We start from the raw sequence: 15,965 nt of genomic DNA, 5'->3' as shown, positions 1-15,965 counted from the left end.
GATGTTCCCCCGCGGCCCCCACCATCCTGGGTCCCGAGGGACCCCATCTGACCCTTCCCTTCCTGCTCCCTAAGAGCTGCATCCGTTAATGGCCACACGGTATTAATTTATTACCTTCTTCCCTTGCATCGCTTGCTTTCAGAGTGGGATGTAGTCCCCCCCCCCCCCGCCGCATCTTCCATGGAAGGATCACTAACAATTCCTCCTCCGACCAGGATCCACAAGAGAGAGAGGAGAATCCTTCCAGCCCTGTCACACAAACACACCACAACCCGCTTTCCACTCTGCCTCGGGTGCTTGGAGCCACCTCAGTCCAGCTAATCCACTTCTGTCTGCAGGAAACTCACCCTGGAGGCAACCAGTGTGCAGGTGCCCAGTGTCACCTTTGGGCTCCATCTCAGTCTGCCCTTAAAGCCTCCAGGCTCTGGGACAAGAGGCTGCCGCCACTCCTGTCTGGTCAAGGGAGAGAGTGGGGGACGAAATCCCACCACTCTCCCTCCCCATTACAGCCTGATCAAGTGCCAGAGCCAGGGGGGACCTTGGAGATCAACTAACCCAACCCTCCCATCCAGGCAGGAGGCAGCCTCCATCAGCCAACCCGCAAGGCAGCCTCTTACCAGGGGCCACAAATCCAGATGGCCCCTCCCTGGGTCTCCTGTCACCTCTGCCGAGGAGGATCCTTGTAAAAGAGGAATTGTTCCTTACTGCCTCCCCTGGAAGAAGGGAGCTGGCGGGGGGAGGGGAGGAGGAGAAGGGATGGGGGGATATGGGAGGAGACCAGCATTGATGGGCTACAGGTGGCTAGTGGACGGTCTGTCCGGACTGCTGAATCAAAGCAGTTTCTTCTCTCGTTCCTGCCTCCATCCAGTCCTTAGGCTGCCCTACAGCTTGGGAACCTGGTAAGTACAAGTACGTACTGACAGGAGAGAGTATTTGTGGCTCAGGACGGGAGCGTGGGGCCCCTGTTGCTCTCTGAGCATGCTGGTTTTCTTGCAGATGTTTCATTGCTAGCACTGATGACGTTCCCTAGTTGGGTAACGAAACGCCTGCAAGAAAATTGCCACGCTCAGAGAGCACCCAGGACCCCCAACCTTCCAAGCCTGCACTGATTCAGCACAGAATGAAGAAATGAGCCCTGGAAGGGAAAGAGTCCAAGCATCGTTCGGGGAAATAGGACAAGAATAATGTTCCTTCGGACATCAGGAAAAATCGGCCCACGGTAAGAGGTTGCCTTGGGGGTTGGCTGATGGAGGCTGGCTCCTGCCTGGACGGGGGTTGGGCTGGTTGATCTCCACGGTCCCTCCTGACTCTGGCACTTGATCAGGCTGTAATCTCCTGCCACAATGGCCTCCTGCTCCCTGCAGGCTCCAGAGGAATTTTCCAATGGAGAGGGGGAAACCCAGTTTAACAGAGAGGCATTTGTTCCCTTCTTTGGTGTAGGTAACCAGGCCTACACCTCCGGCCTTCTTCCTCCACTCTGGGCCAATTTTACACTTCATGCAAGCTTAGTATTTGCTAATAATCCCGATTACAAAGGAGCATGTTGTTAAAAGAATAAAACACAAGAAGAACAAAAACTGCTATGCAAACCAGCTCACAGGCCACGCGCCAGTTTTGCGCAGCTCTCAAACCCATCCTGAGCTGATACCAAAATCTCTCTTCCCAACTGAAATGATTGTGAACAGCATTATGTGGTGCTTATAATGATGAAACCTCCAAAGGAAATATGGGGACATTTAAAAAGGTTTTCCTCGTGTCTGCCCAGGGGTTGGGATGCTAGCAGTTCTACCCGGCTCTATAAAACCGGTAGCTCTGAAGAGCAGCAGGCACTGAACCAATTGTGCATTTGCTGCTCTTTGGCCCACCTGCCCACCTGGGCTCTTACCTGTCCTTTAGTTCCTGCTTTTTCAACCTCTGCTGCTTTGTGTAGCACAGCAGAGGTTGAAAAAGCAGGGAACAAGAGGCTTTTCAAACTATGCGCACTCACGCGCAGTGCTTTTCAGCACAGCTTAAGGTTTTTTACACGCGCACAGCGCACATGTGCACACAAAACATAGTCACTGAGCGGGTAGTAAGACCAGTTGAATCCCAGCCCTGTGTCCGCCGCTCCTCTATGTCAGGACAAAGGTTCCAGGACACCCCAGGAGAAGAGGACTAAGGGGTGCGTGCGTGTGTGTGTGTGTGTGCGTGTGTGTATGGTGTTCTACGCTGGCGACCCTTTGCTTATTAAAATAAGTTGATCTTTGCTTTGGTCAACCTATTTCCCCAACCCCCCTGAGGGAAGGACGAGAAGCAACGGATGGAAACTCATCAAGGAGAGACGCAGCAACCTGGAACTAGCCAGTGGAATGGCTTTCCTCCAGAAGGTGTGAATGCTCCATCACTGGAGGTTTTTAAGAAGAGCCTGGAAGTGTCGGGTCTCCTGCTAGAGCAGGGGGTCAGACTAGAAGACCTCCAGGGTCCCTTCCAGCTCTATTCTGATTATGGGGAGGTGGGAAGAAGCCTTGTGAGGGACATTTTGCACTCGTGCAGGAAGGCAAACAGAGAGGTTGACGGAAGGATTATGTCGAAGTTCTTTATTTATTTATCAATTGAAATGGCCGCCCAGCTCATATACTGTAGGTGACTGACAATTAAAACCATAAAAATACTGTCATGAATTATAAACATAAGTAACATAAAAAGAGAAACTCTTTGTGACTTTGCCTTTAGACTGCAGTGCTGGCAGAAAGAAGTCCCATTCCACTGAGGAGAAGGTCAGCTTTTAAAAGTAAATACGATTTAAGCAGCACCTGTGTTGATGTAGAAGCCGCCCCCCTCCCCCGCAGAACAGCCTGGCCACGAGGGGAGGACCCTCTCTGTGTCCACTCAGGTCCAGGAATGAAGACGTTAACCCCTGACTTCTGGGCCGGTTTGGGGAGCAAATGTCACCCTCCAGCTGTCAAATGGCAGGAATCTGCACTGCCTCTCCATGCCCAGCGCCCCCACCCCCAGCCCCCCAGTCTTGTTTGCCCCTGACCTGGTGCGTGGCCAAGCAGCGTGTCCTCCTCCCATCTGCGGAGGGTGGAGAAGGCCCAGGCACACAGCACCAGCACCATCGATCTCGTGCGTAGACGACACACAGGCCACGGTAAAAAAGGAACAGCCGGAAAGAATCGCCGGCCTTTTCCAAGGAGTGAAATTCACAAGGGAAGAAGGGAAAAGGGCCACTCCAGCCGCCTCATCAGAGGAGGGAATGGCAGCAAATCAGAAACACAAAGTTTATGGGAAAGCACCCACCCACACACACATGCGACGGGTGTGCTGCACGCCAAGGTAACCTCCCACAAGAGGAGTTTGTGGAAACAGTGCTTAGACGAGCACAAATGCGGGAACCCTGAACACCAGAAAATGGAAAAGGACCGTCTAAACGGCCTCTTCCTACGAAGGGTTTATCCACGCAAGTTCATCTGAAAGAGCCTGCTGCAGCACAGCTCACCCGACCAGTGAAAGCAATAACACAACCACACTATCACAGCCTCTCAGAGTATTACAACCCTGCGGTGTCACCGTAGCACTGGAAACAACCCACGCCCTCCAAAACTCCCCCCGTAAACCAAAAGTCCCAGCAGGGCCAGGAGGGTAACGGCGCATCCACGAAGGCCAACCGGCAGCCAGAAGACGCCAGGGGAGCTCTCCCAGCACAGGGACACAAACGCAACCATCGCTACGGCTGGGAAGCAGGGAGCATCCTAGACCAAGCCGGGGAATTCCTGGAAGCCTGGCCCTCGGACAAATCAACAACCAACAGTCATACAGAGATAAACATTTCCACAACACTCAAAAGAAACAATAAAAAGGCTAAAGGGGAAGCAGAAACACCCAGGCGCCTCCTCTGCAGCAGCCAACACCCAGATAAGCAGGAATTCACACCAGGATTAACACTCCGCAATCCAGGGGTACACAAGAGCCTAAAGCTACACCCCCAACAACACGGAGAGAGCAAACTGCTACCTGTAAGCCAGAGGCCTCCAATCTTGGCCACTTTAAGACTGGTGGACTTCAATTCCCAGAATTCTCCAGCCAGCTATGTTTAAGTTTGGGGAGTCTGCATTCACAACCAATTCACAACCTCGTGAACTCCCACGCTGGCTGAGGAATTCTGGGAGTTGAAGTCCCCACACCTTACAGCTGCGGAGGTTGAGGTCAAGGCACCAGCAGCCAGAGCAGCCCTGGGGTCAAGCCGGCAGAGGAAGCATGGAGGCCTTGGATCCCTGGAGGAGATATTCAGGTGCTGCGACCTGGACCTACGAGGGTCCGCGGTGTGTAGGCCAGGGGTCTTTTCCTGGACTCCTGGAGAGGGCAGCTAGCAGCTGGGCGGGTGGGCTCCACCCCAGCAGCGGTGGCCGCATCCCTGGGAGGCAGAGCCCCCCTGGAGAGGGTCACTTGCTGCGTCTGGCAAAAGCCACCACCAATTAGCCAATCACATTTGGAGAAGAACCTCTCCTAATCAACGCTACTAGCATGCAAGTCCTCGGACCGAAACTCTGGGACCCCAATGGCAGCCGAGAGGCCCCTGGCTGGGAACTCCTCACCCGCCCTTCGGGAAAAGGCCGCCTTATGCTCTGCTCCGGCCCTCCCGGATCAGCAGGCAAGAGAATAGCAACGGCCCCCTTTGCAAGGCGAGGGTCGCAAAGCCCACTCCTGCCCAGAGAGACCCCCCAACCCTCAGGGCATCAACCAGGGCACAGCAGGGGGCATCCCCAGAAGCTCAGAGTTTCGGGGCGAGGCGGAAGAAGCCCAAACTCAGCTGGCTGCCTGCCCAGCCCCAAGGCCTTCGCCTCAGCCTTGGGCCAATTGGGTAGCAATCTGCCACACTTTGCTTTCAGCCACGATTCCGGCTCAGGTGGGAAGCCTCCGGAACACAGGGCAGCTGAGAACCTGGGCACTGCCAAATCCTCCGTCCCAGGCCTCGGCAGGCCAGAGCGAGCAACCAGCCAGCCGACCCTGGCAAACACCAATTCCCGGAAGCTGCTGCCCAGCAGGGCCTCCATAGGACCAGGGCAAACTAAGGCTTCCCTGGCAGACCCCACCCTCATTTGTAGAGCAGGGCATTGGTGCTCAGTCCAATCCAGGCCCACTTCGACAAAGCACGCTGGGCCGATGCAACCCAAACCTGAGCCCAACCGGCAAGACCAATGCGGGTGCTCAGAACTGGACGCGCAAAGTGGCAAGGTGAGAGAGACCACCGGAGCCGGCACCCCGACCCCACTTTCCCCTGGCCTACCTGCGATGCGGAGGACCGCCCTCTCTGCGGGGTCCAGCACAGATCCGTTGCCGCCCGCGGCTGCCTTGGTGCGCTTGGTGCGCTGGTGCTTGGGCAGGTTCCATGGCAGGGTGTCTCCCGGGGTGGGGAGCCGCTGCTGCCACTGGAGTTGTCTTCAGCCATCGGTGGCTTCTCCTTCCATCGGACAGACATCACCTCCTGGGGGGCAGTGTCAGAGTTGGGGGCACCCAGCCTCCCCAGGGCTCCCTCCCCATCTGCAGCAAGGGGCCTAGTCAGTGCCACCCATCAGCCACGGCCGGGCCTTCCCTTCCCCGGGCGGCCTCACTCGTCTTGGAGGGGGCAGGGATGGGGAAGACTGGCTCCCCCACCGAGTGGCCCTCCTCGCATCCTGGTTGCTTTTCAAGCATCTGTTCATGCAGCCTCCGAGGGCAAAAGGGCTCCAAGGCGGAGGCAAAGCGGTCCGAGACTCCCCCGCCCCCATCCCGACTGCCTAGGAAAGGCGCCCCGGAGGTGCTCCACGGGTGAGGCTGGGGGCCCAGGGAAGCGGCAGGGCTCTCGGGGGCACAGCGGGCTCTTCGCCGTTGCCATGGGGGCCGCGTTCCCGGCGCCAGTGGGAGGAAGGGGGCACGTGCGCCCCGACCCTCCCCACCCGGGACGAGCCCCGCCCAGCGCGGCGACGTCTCCCGCTGCCCCGCTCCGGCGGTCTCCGCCTGGGCACCGGGCGCTGCCGGAGCAGCCCAGCCGGAGGCGCTCGTGCCAGCCGCGCCTGTCGCTCTCGGGACGCTTCTCCTCCGCCCGCCGCCCCACGGCCGCCCCTGCCCCCGATCAGGCCGGCCGAGGGGGGCGCGCAGGATGGCCGGCCCGGCCGCCTTTCCCGGCCACGCAGCGGGCCCGGAGCGCGCCCCGCGGGCAGCCTTGCCAGCCCCGCCACGGAGCCGGCGGCCTCGCCCGCCATCCACTCACCGAGGGCGGGAGCCGCGGGGCGCCGGGCCGCTCTCGCGCGCGGTCGGCATGCTGGCGGGGCTGGCGGGGCTGGCGGAGCGGCGGGCGGGCTCAGCCGGGCGGCATCATGGCCGAGCGGGGCAACCTGCCGCGGCGTTTGGCAGAGGCGCCGCCCCGCGCGGCTCCGGCAGGGCGTGTGCGCGAGTGCTGGAGCGCGACAGCCGCGCGGCCCTATCTCGCGGCCCCACGCGCGCGGCTCCTGGCGGCCGGCCGGCCGGATTAGGCGCCGCGCTCCGAAGGGCGGCGGGAGGGAGCCCGGAGGCGGCGGCCTGGCCCTCTCGTCTCGCCTGCCGGAGGAGGAGCTGCCCGGGGCCCCAGTGGGGGCTTCGGGCGGAGGCATCCCGAGGAGCCCCGGGGCCGGCTCCGGCCGAGGGCTCGCCGGGAAGCGCCTCCCCGTCCGGCTGGAAGGAGCGCCTCGGGGCGGCAGGGCAGCCGAGGGCGTTCCGTCCAGCAGGGGCGCCGGGGTCGGTCCCCCCGCCTCGCCTCGCCTCACCTGCGGAACGTCGCTGCCAGCGGAGCAAAGCCCGGGAGGGTCAGGCGAGGGTCGGGACCCTTTGCTGGACTTCGGGGGTGAGTCGCCGCCTGGGACGCGGAAGAGCCGCCGCTGCCGGGGGCTTCGCTTTTGGGGCGCAGGCGGGACGTGGCGGGTCCAGATCCACCGCCTTACCGCGCTCGCCCCCCCGCCCCCGGCAGCTGCTCCTTGAGGCGGGGGCGGCGGGGGAGCCTTCAACCCGTTGCTGCTCCTGCCGGACCCCGCTCGCCTCCATTCACCGCTGCCCTCCGTGCCGGCGGGGGATGGTGAGGCTGGATTCGGCCTGCCCAGGACCTGCCCTAAAGCCCCGACCGGGCGGGACGCGGCTCGTCTCCCGCCTGCCAGCCGCTCCTCTTTCCCTCGGGCCGCCCCCGCGGTACCTGCCGTGCCCCCCGCCCCCGGCCGGTGGAGGTGCTCACACGGGGCCTGACCTGGGACGCCCCGCCCCGCTGGCCTCCTGCCCCGCCCCTGGGAGGCCAGGCCCCGCCCCGGACCGTGGTTCGCCATTGGCCGGCTGCCTGACCTGCTCCGGCCGTTTGCAGGTAGCCGCCGGCCGCGGCCTTCCGGAGCCGAGCTACCGTCTCCCCCGCCCCGCTCCGGCCGGCGAAACCTACCGGCCTCCTGAAGCAGCAGGAGCGGCAGAGCGCCAGAGCGAAGCGCCGACGGGGCGGCTGCATCGGGCAACCGGGCAAAGTCGGGGGCCGAGGGGAGCCGGCGAAGCGGATCGATGCAGGCGGAGGAGTGGGAGGCGCGGGAGCCGGGCTGCCGGAGTCGGCGGGCGGGCGGGCGGGGCGGAGGAGGGTCCAGGCGGAGGAGAACAAGGCTCCTCTGTCCGGACCCGCGTCCCGCAGCCCCACCCGCCCCCAAGGCAGGCACTTGGCCAGGGCTCCGGCCTAGTGCGGCTCTGCCAGGGCCGGGCAGCCGAGGCCAAAGCCTGCTGAGAGGCCCAGCCGAAGTAGCGGGGCTGGTGGGAATGGGTGGGCGGGTGGGGGAGACCGCCCAGGTGAGCGTCTGCCTGAGAAGCTCCAGGTTAACCAAGGAGGCCAGGGATGCAAAGGGGCGGAGGGAACAAGGCCAAGAACAGGTGTGCACAGGGGCGCATGGGGGTGGGGGCCCTCCAGGGGTCTCCAGTACTTTCTAGTTTAGAGGTGTCTCTGGGCAGGGGGCTGTGCCTCCTCTGGGGAGGCCTAGGCAGTCCGACAGTGCCACGTGGGGGGGAGGAGGGAAATGCAGGTGCTCAGAGGCCCCCAGTTGGTGCCGGCAGAATCTTCTCTCAAGGCACTGAGAAATCTTCCCTGGGTCAGCTCAAGCCCGTGCCCCCCACCCCACCCCCGCACCAGGCTGCCGGTGCAGTTGTGGCTGGGGGAAGCCTTGAGCTCATCTGGCTGAGCTGCCCAGGTTGTGCCCCCAGCTGAAGCCACCTTACCTGCTCCTTGGCAGCTGGAGAGAGCGCCCCCCCTGTGGCAGAGTTCCTGGCCTGGTCCCTGCGTGGCTTGGCCTTGGCGGCCTTTTTCCGGCGCTTCTAGAGATGCAAAGAGGGGAAGGGTGGTGGGTCCTGAAGCCCCTCAGTGCCCAGCTCTCCTGACCCCTCCTCGCTGCCCCCCCAGCTGAGAGGTGGGAAATGCCCAGCGATGGATGGCTGTGTGCCAGTCGCTGGTGGAGGCCCTTTCCTCCACCAAGAGCCTTCTGTGCAGAACTCCCCTCCCCCGCCATGCCAGGGGGCTGCACAATGAAGCCTTTGAGGGCGCTTGACCCACTCGCAGCAGGGAAGGGTGAAGGCGCAGTGTTTGCCGCCCCTTGCCTCGGGCATGGCATCCTCCTCCCGGGTCCTTCGAGGAAGAGCCCGGGGGCTTCTGGGCCCCTGTAGGGCACGGGGGCTTGAGGGCAAAGCTTACCTCTGAGGGGCCCAAGGACCTGGCTGCTCCCAGCTGCGACCCTGGCAGACAGAAGGGGAGAGAGTTAGGGTTGCAAGGCTGCGGGGAGGGGGAGGGGAGGCTGCGGTGGTTCAGGCTTTCCGCTCCAACCTTCCACGGAAACTGCGAATCCTCCCCCACGGCCGGGACCCAGGCCGGCAGGCAGAAGGGCCCACGCAAGCCCCTCTCCCCGGGGTCTTCCGGGCTCCTGCGGCTGCCCACCTAGGGAGGCTGCGGAGCTCCGCCAGGCCGCTCCCACTGCAGTGCCACCCTCAAAGGGGCCCAAGGCGGCGGCTGCCTTGAGATCCTGTCCCCCTCTGCTCCCACGGGCCTCTCAGCAGGCCCACAGCTGAGATGCCCCAGCAGAGGGTTGGATGTGGAGGGGCCCCAGGTGGCCTCCCCCACCCACCCACCCCCCCGTCTCCTGTCCTGGGAGCTTCCTGAGCGAAGACTTGGAAGCTTTCCTTAGCTGTCCGTGGAGGGGGAAGGAGGGAGCGAGGGGCAGCACTCGGCTTCAGGCCTTCCCAGACGGCAGGAGGGGCTCCCCCTCTCACGGCTCTCCATCTGGGCTCCACAGAAGCACTTAGGGCTCCTTCCGCAGCGCTTCCCCCCTCGCCGCCTCTGGGCCTTGGATCTGCAGGCGTCAGCATGTCCAGGATGTTGGCTGGTCCACCGATGAGTGTCCCTCGGCCAAGTCTGTCAAGCGGCCGGTTTTGCCTCTGCAGTGGGCAGCCCCCCCCTCCAGCCCTCTGAATTGGTAGAGACTCTGCAAGTCCCCTGCCAGCAAGGCGGGGGAGCTCTGCCCCTTAGAAGGGGAACGTTAGCTGGCTCTTCTCTGCTGGCCGGCAAAGGCACAGCAACAGGAGAAGCGGGGGGATGGGATAGATGTGCTCCTCCAGCCCCCTCGGCAGCCCAGAGAGGACGGGGGCGGAGATTTGCTGCTGGCTCTTCTCCCGCATCCTTTTTGGCATATCCAGCTGGTCTACCCAGAAAGGGCCACGCCTGGCATGGCACCCACTGATTTACCTACCTACCTACCTACCTACCTGACCAGAGGCTGGGGGGCGGGTGTCCCTGCCAGGAGCAGACCAGGAAGAGGGCCCACACCCCAAGAGAGCACAGCATCAGGCCGGCTACCCAAACAACACGGAGCCAGGCAGGATCGGTCGGCATCCACGGGTTCAAGAAGGCCATGCTCAGCTCCACTGTGCCACGCGAACCACGCCACGCCACTGCACCCAGCAGCAAGGGAGGGAGGGAGGGAGGGGGAGGGCAGCGGGTGTGCCGGCCTCATTAACCCTCACTGGCTTCCTTGTCTGCTGCCGGCCCAGATGGGTTCCAGATGTTCGTGGCCCCTCCTTTCCCTCCTCCCCCCTCCAAGCAGGCCGCTCCCTCTGAGTCAGCCAGGCGGCCCAGGGCTTTAACCCCTCCGGCAGTGTGGCCAGAGCTGTGGGGCAGGAGAATGGGGAGAGGCGAAGAGAGGGGACCCTCCTCTGGGGTCCCTTCCTCCCCTCGGTGGGGGATCTGGGCTTTGGGCTCCTGTTGGGGATGCCGAAGAGGTACTGAAGGACTCGGCCTTCTGGGTTTGTCTCCCCCTGCCCCCCGGTTCTGCTCCTGCCCTCTCCGCCCCCACCCCCGTCAGATTCTTTATACAGCCTGAGCAGCCCATTTAGCCTGCTCAAAGGGGGGGGGGGGAGCCTTCTCCATCTTCCCCGTCATTTGCTCTTCAGAGTTGGAGAGGAGGCGGCCGCTTCATCGGGCCTCTTCCGAAGTTCTCTCGCTTAAACGATGGGCGGGATGACCTAGTCCAATTCCTCACCTGGGGACCAAAGGACCCAACCAGAGCCGGTCTCTCAACCTCCAGAACTTCAAGGCGTATGGACCTCACCCCCAGAATTCCCTAGCCAGCACCGGGATGGCGGGATGGCTGCATGGCTGGCTGGCTGGCTGGGGAATTCTGGGAACTGCGGCCCCCACATCTTAAAGTTGCTGGAGAAGAGAAAGGCTGAAGGGTGTCGAACTCCGTTTCATTGAGGGCCACATCAGGGTTGTGTTTGGCCTCGGGTGGGCGTGGCCACGGCAGGCGGGACTTGGGACTTGTGGGTGGGGGACCTGTGGTGTCCAAGTACTAAGGCAGGACTTCCCTGAGACCCTCCCTCTCATTATAATCTCCCTTCCCTCTTCATTCTTCCCCTTTCCTTATTTTTCCTTCCTTGCTCTCTCCTCATCCACACGTGCCCTGCCTGAGGTGCATTTTGACTGGCAGAGGCACCGTGGGCCAGTCCTCTGAATTTAATTTCAGTTTTCCAAACAAAGACTGGGCACTTATCGCTGCTAAATTTCAGTCCATTTATTTTGCTTCTAAATTTTATTTGCACCTTTTAGAATTATCATGTCCAATTTGTATCACTCGGTAACCATTCCTTCTCCACTGTCATCTGCATGGGGGTGGCAAACTCATCACAACAGCATCATGTGACGCATCACAACTTCTTCCCTCTTTGCTAAACCGGGCGTGGCCAGCGCCTGACGAGTTTGACAGCCCTGATCTATACTATGAAGGGAAATATGAAAGAATTATAGAATCCAAAGCCTGAATTGAAAAAAAAACATTTATGTATCCACTCAATTGTGATGTCCTCCAAGCCATACCTAAAAGGGTTATTAATTAAAATCTCATGAGTTTAATTATTCTGTCAAACATGGTACAAAACCCAAGTTATGTGTATATCATTCCCACAGTCTACTAAGTAAATTATCCAGCTGAATAATAAGATCCGTAAGATTTGCTGGGGCCTCAGTTGTTTTCAATCTCTTTATAGATTTGTTGCTGAAAGGTTTTCCAAACATTCTTCTCAGGTTTACAGTTCTTGCACCTTGTCTCCTATTCCTGAAGATCAGCATTTCTGAAAGAACAGGCAAGATTTAGCCTTGATCCTTTAGCCGCCTGCAGCCAGCTGTTACTCACCTTAATCCTCGGGATTTAAATTGATCCACACGAAAGCCGAAGCTTTAACAAACCGAAGCTTCCATTCTGACCCTTCAGGCTACTTTTCAAATTTTACTGGTGAAAAGCATTCCTTTCTGGTTTGCTTTAAATCAGGGGCCTTCAAACTTGGCAGCTTTAAGACGGGTGGACTTCAACTCCCAGAATTCTTCCTCCAGTCATGTTAACTCAGGAATTCTGGGAGTTGAAGTCCACCCGTCTTAAAGCTGCCAAGTGTGAAGGCCCGATTTAAATCATGAAACTAACATCGGAGCCGAATAGCTACCGTCGGCCGTCTCTCCTGAGCAGCTGCTGCGCTGGCGCTCGGGCCTCGCCGGGCCCCCCTCCGAAGAGCCCCCTGGCCTTCTAGGGCTGCCTCCCTCGGCACTTCGCCTTCCCCGGCCGGCCCTCCGGGTGCCGTCCGACCCAGGGGCTGCGGAGCAGAAAAGGCGCGAGGCGCCGGGGTCCCTCTGGCAGGGGCAGGACATCCCCCCCCCCCAGCCCCGTTGGAGAGAAGCTCGCAGAGGGGAGGCCGAGCCCGGGGTGGGCTGGATGCTGCGGGGCCCCGGAGAAGAATCCCCCCCGGGGGAGGAGCGAGGCTCGGAAGGCGCCGACTCCTCCGCTGCCAGCCAAGGGAGTCACGTGGCAGGAGGGACCAAAGGGCCGGGAAGCACCGCCGCAGCCCCGTCCTCGGAGCGGCCCCCCAAACCTTTTGCGCTGCCCCTTGAGGGGTTCCGCCAGCGCCCCCCCCCACACCGCTGCTCTCCCACCCGGAATGAGCTCTGCGCATGCTCTGCCTTTGCTCCAGGCGGAGGGGTGCACGGGCTGCTCCTGCCCCCTGCTGGCCGAGCCGCCTTCCGGCAGAGGAGGGGCGCCTGGGCTCGAGGGGCGGGGGGGGCGGTTCCGAGGCTCTGGGCTCCAGGCTGTTCCAGCCCGCCCCTCCGAAAAAGCGGGTATTTCCGTGGAAAGTAGCCGCCGCAGCCCGGATCCGCCCGTGGGGAGCCAGCGCCCCTTTGATCGCCCTTTGGACGGGGTGGGGGGGACACAGTATTCCCCCGCCTTTTTCAGGGACAAGGGGTGGGGGGCGCTGCTTGCTTTCCGTTCGCTGTCGTGGAGCGCCGGGCGTCTCCCTTGAGCAGCAGCGGCTTCCTGGCCGGAGACCCTTCGGCCCCCCTCCCCCCCCACTTGCGAAGGCCCGGGCCCCAGTCTCGGGGGTGGGGTGGGGCGCAAAAAGCCCCTCGGCTCGTCTCCGCCCGCCTCCTCCAAAGCCCGGCAGGGCCTGGGCGCCCCGGGCCCGCGGTCAGAGCAGCGCCCCGCCCGCTGCCCAGAGTTGTTTTTCCGTTGCTTGGGATCCCGCCGCCAAATGTTCCGCCAGCGATGAGCAATCCGGGAAGAATGGCCCCCGGGGAGCCCGGCATTTCCTCGGCCGGCACACAAAGGCGCGGAGCTGCCAGCCTCGCCCCCGCCCGGCGCTTGGCTCGGGCCCCGGCCCGGGGAAGGAGCGGAGCCGCGCCCGCAGCGGCCCCTCCTGGCCGAGGATGAGCAGAGCAGCCGGGGCCTCCCTGCGTGGGGCGCAGCGGCGCTTGGCCTCGGGAGAGCGAGGCGGGCTGGAGGCGGCTTCCTGCCCCGAGGAAGCGGGGCCTGCAGGCTGCCGTGCGGGGGTTGGGGGTAACCGGGCTCCGACTGAGCAGCGTCTGCCCCCCGCCCCCCGGTTTTCCCGGCCCGAAGACGCTGCGCGGTGGACCTTCCTCCCACCTGGGATCCTCCTCCTCCTCCCCGCTTTGCATTTCTTCCCCTGCTTCCCTGAACTCCCAGGCTGGGTTTGCTTCCGCCGTTTTTACCCCTACGAGAGAGTCGCTTTTTCTCCCAGCGTCCCCGGGGCTGCTTCCCCTTCGGCTTAATAATGGAAGCCGTCGGAGGAATCCATTCCACGTGAAGGGATATGATCCTTGAACTTTCTCCATAGAAGCTGAGAAGTTGTGGGCTTTTCCGGGGCCTGCGAGCTGCCCCCTCCCTACTTCCTTCCGCGAACTATGTGGTGGTGGTGGTGGGGGGCTGGGGAAAGCGAGCGCATCTCCCCCCCCGCGCGCGAGCGAGCTGCGCCCGCCTCTGCCCCCACCCTCCAAGGCTGGGCGAAGGCGGCCGCTGTGGCTTTTCACTTCCTGGCGACGACAGGGTCTGAACTCAGAGCCCTGGGCCTTCTCATGGTAAATAAATAAACACACGGCAGGGTGTTTACTCGGGATGAAAAAGGCACTTTAATAATGGTGGGTACTCCTTTTATAGGCTACTTGTACACGTCATAGCAGAGACAAAGAAGCTTTCTACATAATTATGCTAATGCAAAAACTATGCCATAGCTGGTGTCTTATCGCTCCTACTTCTTAGCCCCGCCCAGTTACCTTTTATCTCCATAACTTTCGTTTCTCCCATATAACTCGTTTCTCCAGCCAGTATTTTTCCACACAGTCAGCACTTTATCACATGGCAACATTAGATTGTCCATCCATCACTTTTACAAGGTTGACCATTGCAACATTTAGCGTAACAGTACATTGCAACAGGCCGCTGCTCCCCCCCCCCCCCGCCCCGCGCCTGCAGGGCCCCCTTCTCAAAGCCTCTTGCTTGAACCTGATCGGGGTGGGGGGGGGGTGGGGGGAGGCAGAGATGGGAGGCACCCAAGGGAGGGAAAAGGTGAACCTGGGGATCTTGGGGCTACGCAGGACTGCAAGGCACCAGACTTCTACTAAAACTATCCCTTTCTCGCCAAGTGGGGAGCCAAGGTGGGCTTCTCTTCAGGGGTTGCAGTTGGAGCAGGCCTGACAGGAGAACTCATTAAACCATCCTCACGACTGGCCTCTTCTTCAGCGCCCAGGATGGAGAACCCCCAGTGTCCTGTATCCTGTACGAATGCAGACAGATAACTCCACAAAACATCCATAACAAAGTACTTTTATTGGTTCATCAGGTATCCTCATAACTCACACTTGTGACGAAGTACTTCTTCAATGACCAAGCCTTTGTATATCTGTCTTGTAGGTAAAAAGATGATTTATCTTCTGTCCTTTTCCCTCCATGTTGTAGCGATAGAAGTAGAAGAGTTACCCCTCCTCGCCCCCCAGTCCATGAGTTCAGGTAAGAGGGAGGGAAACCTCCCCCAACCCCTCCAGGGTCAAGTTAGTGACCAATCAGGATTACAGATGTGGTCACATGATATGGACTACATTTCCCAGGATACCTTAACTACATTTACCATAATGCATTCCCTTAAGGGGACAGCTCACAATTGCTACCCAACTATCCAATTCCCATAACACTGGCTGGGCAGCACACCCAGCTTCCCTAAGGAGATGGGTTTGGCTAAATGCAACGTATGCCCCATTTTTTTTCTCTATTTTTTGTGGCTGTGGAAAACGTGGCCCCGTTTAATGTGTGTGAACACTGAGTTTAGGCGTCTTCTCAATCTTCTCTTTGTCCGGCTAAACACGCAAGGAGGCACAAGGCTTTTTCCAGTGCAGGGATTTCCAACCTTGCCAACTCTTTAAGACTTGGGGACCAACTCCCAGAATTCCCCAGCCAGCCCTGGGAGATTTCTGGGTGTTAAAGTTGCCAAGGTTGGGCACCCCTGTTCTATGGCAACCCAGAATGGTTGCTCTGGCTGGCTCATGTTCAGCTTGCTGTCACTGGCCGTGCTCAGATTCTTCTCCGATGAAGAAGCCATGAATCCAGCATCTTGTATGTCTCCCATATATTCTTCTCAAAGGAAACCTCGTTCCTCTCGCCTCGTCTTCTTACCTGCCCAAGTTTGCTTGCAATCTCATTCCCCCACCTGGGTCTTGGCCAGACCTCCCGGTGTCTGTCAACTGCAGAGGTGAGCAGTGGCCCCTGAATCCCTCATCTGGGCATGAATAGGAGGAGGACCACCGAAGAAGACTGGCCTCCTAGCCAGATCCTTTGGAGATCGACTGGTCTCTGCTTCCAAATCAACACAGAGCCATTAATGTCAGGTCTCTGAGGTTTAGGGTTAGAGATTGCCAGCCAGTTGTGGGCCTGGGTTACTCTTGTACCCTCCAAGCCACATTATACCAGCCTATTAATGAGAAGATCACCTGGAACCTTTTTTGAAATCAGTGTAGATCAGTGGTTGCCAACCTGTGTGCCAGGGAACATTGGTGGTCTGTGAGAAAATTTTGGTGGTCCACAGAGAAATGTCCCCCCCAAAGCACCCTCCAAAGCAATTAATCCAAGGCTGCACCGCTCACATGG

The 15,965-nt window shown here is 60.4% G+C and overlaps 1 protein-coding gene and 1 long non-coding RNA gene across 2 annotated transcripts; one reads left to right on the top strand and one right to left on the bottom strand.

The window, feature by feature from the left end:
• The first annotated feature begins 868 nt into the window (after nt 1-868).
• Nucleotides 869-3,114, top strand: LOC148126508 (uncharacterized). Its single transcript, XR_015743347.1, has 3 exons — nt 869-899; nt 997-1,219; nt 2,280-3,114. It is a non-coding gene; the product is annotated as an uncharacterized LOC148126508 (long non-coding RNA).
• Nucleotides 3,115-11,048: 7,934 nt separating this feature from the next.
• Nucleotides 11,049-15,420, bottom strand: LOC148126507 (uncharacterized). Its single transcript, XM_087930414.1, has 3 exons — nt 15,323-15,420; nt 11,967-13,668; nt 11,049-11,619 (listed from the first exon to the last, which is right to left on the bottom strand). The coding sequence occupies exons 1-2, from the start codon at nt 15,418-15,420 to the stop codon at nt 12,066-12,068; spliced, it is 1,701 nt and encodes a 566-aa protein (XP_087786540.1). The 3' UTR covers nt 11,049-11,619; nt 11,967-12,065.
• Between the last annotated feature and the right edge of the window lie 545 nt (nt 15,421-15,965).

This window comes from Pseudonaja textilis, chromosome 3 (assembly GCF_049901715.1).
Source record: "Pseudonaja textilis isolate UNSWEBS1 chromosome 3, rPseTex1.2, whole genome shotgun sequence".
NCBI classification, from domain to species: domain Eukaryota; kingdom Metazoa; phylum Chordata; class Lepidosauria; order Squamata; family Elapidae; genus Pseudonaja; species Pseudonaja textilis.
Note: the sequence above shows the minus strand (reverse complement) of the source record. Positions and strands in the feature narration are given on the sequence as shown.